General features: G+C 54.6%; 1 protein-coding gene across 1 annotated transcript in view; it reads right to left on the bottom strand.

Moving 5' to 3' along the window:
• Nucleotides 1–3036: 3036 nt before the first annotated feature.
• Nucleotides 3037–9640, bottom strand: part of GRM4 (glutamate metabotropic receptor 4) — a 37460-nt gene continuing 30856 nt past the window's right edge. The window contains exons 9-10 of the mRNA XM_035569124.2: nucleotides 5718–5964; nucleotides 3037–3911 (exon numbers count right to left, since the gene is read on the bottom strand). Of these exons, the coding sequence (XP_035425017.1) occupies nucleotides 3862–3911; nucleotides 5718–5964 (297 nt within the window). The 3' untranslated portion in view covers nucleotides 3037–3861. The remainder of the gene's footprint in view (nucleotides 3912–5717; nucleotides 5965–9640) is intronic.

Raw genomic sequence — 9640 nt, 5'->3', positions numbered from 1 at the left:
CTACGTCCCCTTCCTCCAGATTTCCTTACTCAGGGGTTCTGCTGTGGCTTTGACAGACAGGCTCCAAACCCGAGCGGTTGGGGAGCAAGAGATGAGACTGAGAAATCTACAGAGAAGTGATTTTTTTTTTCTTCATTTCCTATAGAGTTGGCCTAATTGTGTCACTAAAGTCTGTAATTTGCCTCTCACAGAACAGAGTTAGTGACAGGCTCCACACTGCTGCCTCACATACAGGCTGGGGACATGCATGCGCGCACACACACGACGGGACCCAATGCACCACTGCCAGGGTGGTGGGACCCCAAAAGCTCCCAGGAACAAGGGGGAGCTCAAGAGAGAAACTCCCCATTGCAGCTGAGTGGGGGAGATACGAGCAGGAGAAACGGAGTTAGTGCTACACCAGGTTTTCTGGCCCACTTCTCAGCACGCGATTAAAAGGAAAGAAATGTACAGGCCGACCGACCGCTTGGGGAACTCAAGCGGTTATTGTCATTTAAATTCAGCAGCCCTTCACAAGAATAAGGGAAAAAACAGGTAAGTGCTTTTAAGCTGCAAAGGATGTGAGGAGAACAACAGCACAGATTTTGGTACAGGCACCTCATTAAAAATTTACGTGAAGTGCCAAAACCTAGGAATTCCCCCACCAGATCACTCAGTATCTACGCTGCTCCTCTTGCCCTCAAACATGTTAAGCAAAGCTGAAACCCGATCCTAGGATGTGCCAACCAGCTCCCGAACCTGCCCCAGCAGCAGCTATCACCTCTCTGCAGATAGCAGCACCAGAGCCTGCCTCGGTCTGCGCCGCTCCAAGTCCATCTCAATTGCTTATAGACTGCTCCCTTTTAATTAGCTTTCATAATCAAATAAGTGTCTAGAATTAAACGGCACTGTATCAGGAAATGCCACACAAGATTAACCAACCATGTTCAGAGGTCACTGCATCCGCCACTGAAACACATCCAGCACTGCGAGGGATGCAGGTCTGCTTAGCAGCACACAGAAACAGCACCAGTAGGGGTAGGTTGGAGCTGATAAAAATGGGGCCAATTAAAATTCTGTTCCAAGACCAGTGAGGTTGGATTTGTGCAAATATTTTGCATATCTACTTAAGAGCATCTTTATATTATTTAAGCTGAAGTCTGTAAAGAATAAGGCTGAATCACTGTAAAGCACACTTACACCAAAATAAGTACCCATATGAGGACTCTTTTGATTTAACACTCCATCAGATCCACCGAGAAATCAGGGTAGCTATTGTGCTTAAATAGGGCCTGATGCAAGAGGGGAACATGAATCTACTTGAAACTACAATCAAGATTTGCTCAAGTGACTTCTTCCCCAAGCATCAAAGGTGCCTGCTTTGGAAGTGCCATCCCAGACCCCACCACCACCTCTCACACCAAGCCATAGCTCCTGGGGCCACTGCTCGTGCTGTGCCCTGTGTCCCTCTGCAGGCCAGCAGAGGACAGACAAGCCTGGAGGATCTGCTGAGTGGCAGCACAGTCATTCCCTGGCCGCAGCCTCTCTGGAGGGCTCAGAGCATCCCTCCTCATAGGAGCTGCAAGGGGAGGGAGGAGAATGCTGTAATTAAAGTGGAATCAGCCTTTCCAGTCATTGTCAGGAAGAGTTTGGGGTGGAAGGCTGCTTGTAAAAACAGCAGAGCAGTAACAAAGCTAGGAATGGCACCAGAGACACCAACTTGGATTTTCTGGGAGCCCTCTGAACCAGGCAGCCTTTCACGTCTGATCCGACAGTGATGAACGCAGTGGGAATGGAGCAGTTCTTCCTCCTGAGAAGCTCTTTTGACAAGTGTGATCTTATGAAAGTTTCGGGCTTTTCATTATATTTCTTTTTCTTCTTTAACTCCTGCCTTCAAGCCATGCTTTGTCCTCCCTGCATCAGCAGGAAACAGGCTTGGTTCCCTTGCACTGATTGATAGCTGAAGGTCCCCGCAGTACTCAGAGCAGCACCAAGACCTCCCCTCCCTGGGGCACACAGCCACAGGCACAGAGCTGGGGGCTGCAGTTAATACACAAATAGGTCTAGAAACATGAAAAACAGTGGGATAGCTTCTCCTGGGCTCAGAGAGGGAATACACGGGTATCTTTGCACTGGTAGGAACACACACAAAGAGATGGGAAGACATCCTCGCTACTTCAGAGGTTGGGGCACCACAAACAGCTCCAATGTCACTGCAGAGTACCTAAAGCAGCAAGCTGCCCAAAAAAACAGAGCCAGCTCAACTCTCTGGGGCAGCAGCACCTTTTCCTGCCTCCTTTGCCCACCTCGCATTTGCCCTCAAGAGAAGAGGGGCTTGGACCAACCTCTCCTTACCTGCACTAAACAAGCAGAGCCACCCCTTTCCAAGCGTCTTTCCACAGCACAGGGACAGAGACACCACCAGCAGCCACACCAAACCTCCCCAAAACAGACAAAAGCAAGGCTCAGAACAGCCACCTACCTCGTGCACCGGGCTGTGCTGTCCCAAGAGGCAGGCTGGAACCTAGGGTAAGCAGGAAGGGCAGGGCTGCTCTCGTTAGCTGGTGACTCCCTAATTAACCCAGGTGGGTCTTGATGAGGATGGTGGAGCTGGCCCTGCCTCTAAAGGGAGAAAAAAAAAAAAAAGAGGAAATCCCTTCCTTTGCACTGTGCCATCCTCCAGCCTCAACCCACACCTCGGGGAAGAGCAAACACAAAGGACTCAGCCCTTTCTGCCCAATTCTGCCCCAAGCATTGAGCACCAGCTACAGCCCGAGCCCTGACACGCTGTGCCAGCGTGGTGCTGAGCTCTCCTTCTGGCCCTGTCCCGGCCCTTCGCGAGGACCTGCATGCAGTGGGATGACCTGGAGGGGAAGGGTGCTGAGCCCATCCTGCCTGGGAGTGCTCAGCCACCAGAACCTCCCCCATTGTCCGAAACCAAGTCACCTCCTGGGGGCTGGACTGAACAGGCACCAAGAGACAGCAAACGCCGAGTGCAAAACCATGGTCTTTTATTAGAAATCTCCTCGTATAAAAATGATCATGCTCTACACAGTCATCGAATAATTCATAAACATCCAGGCACTGAACTTTGTATTTTTTCTTTTTGTTTTTTTTTTGACTGGTCAGTACATAAAGCAGACATATTTCAATCCATATGATCATCACGTACATTAATTAACCACCTATAGAAATCAGCACTTTGAACACAGTCTAGGTTTTATTTTATTTTATTTCATTGTCTCTTTTTTATTTAAATTTTATGTATTTTTATTTATTTTTCCTTTTTGCAACATATAGAATTTGGTAGGATAAGGGAGAGTGAAGAGGGACAGAGGAAGACAGAAACAAAAGAAAATGAGGGATAAAAAAAAAGAAGGAAAACAGAAGGTGCTGCACAACCACAAACAATCTCACAAATTCCAGAAAAGGGAAAATGTTGGGTCATTTTTTGTTTTCTTGTTTTTTCTTTTTTTTTTTTTTTGCCAAGATACAGAAAAAATAAACAAAGCCTTGCTGCAGTCCATCAGCTCTTCCCCTCACTTCGTCCCCCTTGCTCAACTGTTCCTCTTCCTCCGTGGGGAGGCATGCATCATCACGGTGGTCGGTGGGTGGTTTATTTTTATCATTTGTTTGTTGTTGGTTTTTTTTTGTTTTTTTTTTTGTTTGTTTGTTTTGTTTTGTTTTGTTTTTTGCTGCTGTTGAACATCATCATCCCCAGGAGCTCTGCCCCCAGCCCGTCCAGGAGCAGGACCCCACTGCCACCTCCCTGTCCCACCCCACTCCCCTGCAGCGCCGTGCCACGAGGGATGCAGCTCAGCTCCCTCCCACTTCGCGGCAGCCGCAGCCTCCCTCCGTGCCAGGCGGTTGCGATCCCTGGAGTTAAATGGCGTGGTTGCTGTAGCTGACGTAGGTCTGCTTGGTAGCCAGCGCTGGAAAGAGAGACAAGCCTCACATGTATTGGGTGACAAAATCTGCCCGCCCTTTCTGGCTCCCATCCCGTGCCCCCCATCTGGCCCCGCTGGTGGGGACATGGCTTGGTGTTTGCTCGTGGATCCGGCCAGCCCTGGCACTGGGGACGGTCCCTGTGAAGACCCTGAGCAGTGCCAGAGGAGCTGAGCCCCTGGGGGCTCTCTAAAGACAGATCACCATGAAGAGAGACCCCGGGAAGTGCCACGAGCCCCAGGATGCATCCTCGTATTCCCATTCCCTTCCCTCAAGCTGGACAAACCGACAGATGCTCCACACTCCCAACACCTCCTCTTGCCCCAGTCCTGCAAGAGCCTGGCAGAGCCAGGAAAATACCAGATAACAATAACTCCTCCTGCTGCCTGCAGGGCTGTGCTGCTGCCTTTGGGCTGCGGGGCTGCAGCGTGTCACTTGCTTTCAGTGGCAGCCACAGGTCAGGGAGAGGAGGTGGCAGCAGCTTGCAGCACCCTGGCTCCTCTCGGTGCTCTGGCTGGGCACGATGCTCTGAAGAGACCTTGCCACCAGGTCCCCACAGACCACGCGGCTCAACAGGCACACAGACAACTCCAGCCAAGGACATGGAGCGAGACACAGAGGTCAGGACACCACAGGCAGCACAAATGCATCCTTTACGAGCCCGGTGGGCTCTACCATCCACACGGGAGAGCGAAGACGCCAGCAGCTCCCCCTCCCAGCGCTCTGCGTCCACCTCGGTGCCTTGCTGACGAATGAACCTTGCTGGAGATTTCAGACTGGTTTTCCCAGCTAACAATTAGATAGGCCATAAGAAATTAGAGCTGACAGAGCTATTTGTTAGCTGCAATGTTTTCATAGCCAATCGGCCCGTATCAAAGCCCTGTGAATTATTTATTCTGCCGTTTATTTCAGGATCCGTGACCCACCAGTGACAGAGCGAAGAACAGACCCTCCGTGCCTCCCACCCTGGCAGCGATGCTGTGCCCAGCTTGCAGCCTTGGCACGCCGCTGCACACCCAGCTCCCGTAATCCCTATGCGAGACACATCAGAGCTGGAGATGCAGCAGACGGGAGGCTCAGATCTCCCTGCTCCAGGCACCTATGAGCCTCGGGGGCTCCTGGTACGAGCCCTGAGGGGGAGAAAGATGCTGAGTGCAGCAGAGAAGAAGTGCCTGCAGAGTAGTCAGGCACTGGGACGGGTTGCCCAGGGAGGTGGTGGAGTCCCCATCCCTGGGGGTGTTCAAGGAGAGGTTGGCTGTGGTGCTTGGGGACAGGGTTCAGTGGTGACACTGGTGGTAGGGGGTGGTTGGACCAGGTGATCTTGGAGGGCTTTTCCAACCCTGATGATTCTGTGATTTCCCATTCCAGCCACCCATCAGCATTTCCCACGGGACAGCACACATGGGCTTGCAGAACATATGGAGGGAGTAGGCAGGACACATCCTGTCTCACCCACGTGGCTATGGTGATGAAAAAATACGGTTCTTGGGTGGAAATAAAGTAACGGAGGGGAAGTCTGCCCTGCCAATGGACAGGACAGTTGCCCTCCCGTTGCAGATAACCAGAGCCCACCACCATCCTCAGGGAGCACAGTGGTCCCCATGACGTTGGACACAGCCCTTCCCACGCTGTCCTCACTGCTGGAGGATGGCAGGGGGGATCTGACACCTCCCTGCGCTGCCAGCACCACCTGAGCCCATGCAACACAGGAGAGCCCAGCTGCAGCCTGCCGGCCAGCCAGGGCTTTGGGCTTCCTGGCAGGACCCGCTCCCCCCCACCAGGAACCACATTACCTTGTGTTTCCAGATTTTCGCACAGCTCTGATTTGGCCTCTCCGTTGGGGCGGAAGCCTCCCTTCTGGGAGAACTTGTTGGACATGGTGGCCGCCGTTACCACCGCCTTCAGGCTCCGCTTGCGCTTGGGGACGTTCTGCTCCGGGTGGAAGAGGATGATGTACACCTTGGGCATGTAGAGCATGCCCAGGGACACTGAGGCACTCAGACTCACCGAGATGGTGAGCGTCGTGGTCTGGATGTACATCTGCGAGACACAAGGGCACCAGCTCAGCTCACTAGGATGAGGAGGGAAACGATCAGCTGGGAAAGGAGGAGAGGAGCAGGGGACTGTGCAAACTTGGGGTTAAATAAATGGAGCGGGGAGGCAGGATCGGACATTTGGGCAGTATTGGATCTTAAACATCAGGCTCAGATTGTTGCATGGGCCAAGGCAAAGTACACGCGGAGAAGCCTGCTGCTCTACTTTTGCTGTTTCCACACCTGCAAACGTGGGGAAATACCATGTTGGTGCCTGACCCGCATTTTGGGTCCCTGGCACAGCCTCCCTGCACCAAGCCCTTGCTCTGCAGGAGCCTCCCCCCAGCAAGCTGCCGGCCTCCCAGCTTACAAACACCCCCAAGGACAGGGTCCACGCACCCTCCTGACCTTCCCCCTGCTCCCCAGCACCCACAGCACGCCCCACCAGCTGCAGGGCAGGAGCTCCAACGCCGTGGTGATGAGCACAGCGAGGACACCACGGCCACGGAGCACCCCGTGCACGCCCGTCCCCTTCCAACAGGTAATCCCCGTTCCCCAGCTGGCTCCCGGACCGTTGTCATGTAAGTCACATATTACACACTGACGCTGCCTTTCTGCAGTCAAAACTAATTTCACGCTCACTGTCCAGGACTAACAGTGACAGATGTTTTGCGAAATGAAAGCCCATTAATCTGACTGTAGAATAATCCATTTCTCTATGGAAAGCGCTTGGCAGTCTCCTCGCAAGCCGGGGGCATCTGAAGCAGACAGCAACAGGAGGCGAAGGGACCCCCTCCCTCCTCCCATCCCCACCTCTCGCCCATCCTCTCTCCGCCAGCATCCCCGCTCCCAGCTCCAGGCCCTGTCCTCTCCAGCATCCTCTCCCACAGCTCGTGGCTCACGTGGCGGGGGCCTCTCCTGGCTGAGCAGGGAGAGGGCTCTGGGTCTCCTCGTGCCTGTGCACACACCATTATTTTTTATTCCAGCCGCGCTCAGACGCCGGGGCGGATTCACAGATTGCTAACAAGGAGGCTTAAAGCAGTTTCTGAACGTTATCCCGTAGCTGCTTGGCGTCCGGGGTTTCTTCTGGAGTTATTCCTTGGGTGGGATTTGGTGCCAGGGAGGTGGCAGCAGCCGGCGGTAGCAGCAGGAGCCCAGGGGCTGCAGAGCTGGTGCGGGCAGGGGGCCCCCAGCTCCCCCGCTGCATGCATTTAAGCTCAGGCTCCTTTCCTGGAGTCTGTGGAGCAAGAAGGTGACGGAGGACAGAAGCTGAGCACAGAGGGGCTACCAGGCTCTGCAGGGAGAAGGTGCGTGGAGGCAGCTCTGTCCTGTGAGTGAGAGCTGGGGGGAAGCCGCAGCTCCTGGCCTGGGCTCTTGGCCCACCCCAGGGCCTGCAGGACCTGGGCGCAACCGCGCAGAGAAACATTTCGCTTTGTTTCCCCCCTTCAAAAGCAAACGCACAGCCCTCAGAGTGTTCCGACCTGACCCAAAAGAAAAAAGCAACAAAGCTCAGTCTGAGTCAGCCAAGAAGTTTGGTTTGTCCCCAGAATAAAACCTATTGCTGTCACATGCGCTGGTTTGTTTGTTCCACCTTCTCTCTATATGCACACAGAGTCAAGTTAGGCAGATTTTAGAAATAAAAATGTCACTTCATCAGGAAAAGTCAAAACATCTCTCTGTGCCAGAATATCACCTCTTTTTTTTTTTCTCTCTCTCTCCTTTTTTCTCCTTCCCCCCAACCCCTTGCTTCTCTTCTTGGCTGAATTCTTTTTTTGGCTGAAGCTCTCCCGACTTTTCTGCAAGCACCCAGGGCCAGGCTCGCTGGCAGCGAGGGCAGCACAGGGACACCAGCTCCAGGTCCCCCGACCCCTGCCTTGGGGACCAGCAAAGCTCGGCGCAACGCCCCCGACCCTGCTGCGGGGCACAGCCGAGGCTCAGCAGCCCCCCGCCTCCCCCCCCCCCCAGACTCCTGCTCCTCAGCAGATGCCTTTTGGAGGAGCCTCGCTTCGCAGTTCCCATATTTTCTGCCTCTGCAGACTCCCACCCATGCCTCGAGACTCAGAGGTGTTTTGGTGGAGAGGGGAAGCAGCCGAGCTCACGCCTGACATCTCCGTGCACGCTCCCAGCCGGGGCCACGTCCCCAGCACAGCTGGGGGCTTCCCTCTGCCAAGACCCCCAAGGCCACCGCAGCTACCTTCAGCCCAATGAGACATTTGGCAGAAACTGCCCTGGTTTTGGTAGCTGGCGCCAAACTACCTGGTTTTGGTAGCACGGCCAGCTCTGCATCACGTCAGAGCAAGCCCCTTTTTGGCTCGCAGAGGAATATTTTTAGCCTGGAGTCCAAGCGCGACGACGAAGCACTTCACAGTTAACCTCTCGACACGCCAGAAAATGACCATTTCTCACGGTTTCGGTTCCCACTCCCATAACTGGTTTCCAACCCAGGGCCCCGCTTCGCCCCCCTGTTAATGGCGCTTGAGCAGCCTCCAGAGCCCTCTGAAGCGTGAGCTGCGGCGGCAGAGGACGCGACATCTCCGCCTCAGCAGGATCTGCTGCTCCGTGGGGTGGCGAGGAGCAGAGAACACTGCCCACTTCTGACTCAGGATGCTGCTACGGCACCGAGCAGGGCAAGCAGCCGAGCAAGCCGTGCTCGCAGCATCGACTCCTGCATTTTCAGTGGGTGCCGGGGAAGGGAAAACCCGCTCGTCCCTTCCCCGGCAGCGCTAAGCAAACCGCTGGACGCTTCTCATTTGTCCTCTCTCCCTCGCTGAAAGCAAATGTGATAAACAGAGAACCAGACAATGACACCGCTGTTCGGCTGCTGCCTTATCAGTGCAGGAAATTGTCTCTTTCTTTAGATCCTCTGTTATTGCTATTTCTGTAATCCGCTGGGATCGGCAGGGATAAGAGGTTCTTTTGAGCAAAGGCTTGGGGGACTTGTTATAATAATATACCACCTCCATGCAAAGTTGTAGGCACGAGGTGAAGGGAAATGCCAGAAAAATGGGGATTTTCGTCCTGCTGCCCCACGCCACGAGGCGGCCTTGGCCATGGGGGTCATGCAGAGGTGCTGGGTGCTGCAGGGGCTGCCCCGTGTCATCCCCCAGCCTCAAGCAAAATGCCTGCCATGCGCCGTGAGGACAACAGGGCCCCAAGCAGTGCTCCCAGCTTGTCCTCCAGGTGTGTTGAGCCCCCCACGGGGCCAAAGTCCCGGCAGCACCGGGGCAGAGGAGGGGGCTCCTCCTGAGCCCTGCTGGGCATCCCGGGCAATGCCAGCACCGCTGCAGGGCCGTGCCAGTGCAAACACTCCTAATTTTCACCCCAGCAACGTGCTCCAAGCCGGAGCCTCTGTACAGGCTGCACAACACCACCTTTTTCACCTTTTTCTCCCCAAGACCACGAACCAGCAGCTAAAGCATCACGGCCGGCAGCAAGCAAACACCTGATTCCTCCAGCTGCCCCTCTGGGCACATCCATCTCTGTGGCCTATCCCGGGGATGCCCCAAGCTGGCACCCCCCAGCAGGACGTCCTTGTGCCAAGCCAAAACGCTGCCAGCCCTTCCTGGGACTGCTCAGCGGCCGCCACAGCAGCAGCAAGCATTGAGAAAGAGCGCTGTGTCCAAGGGGAGCTGGGAACATCACTTTTTCCACCTCTAATCAGCTTGTTAGCAGCCTAATAACAG

This window comes from Cygnus atratus, chromosome 24, assembly GCF_013377495.2.
Source record: "Cygnus atratus isolate AKBS03 ecotype Queensland, Australia chromosome 24, CAtr_DNAZoo_HiC_assembly, whole genome shotgun sequence".
Taxonomy (NCBI): Eukaryota; Metazoa; Chordata; class Aves; order Anseriformes; family Anatidae; genus Cygnus; species Cygnus atratus.
Note: the sequence above shows the minus strand (reverse complement) of the source record. Positions and strands in the feature narration are given on the sequence as shown.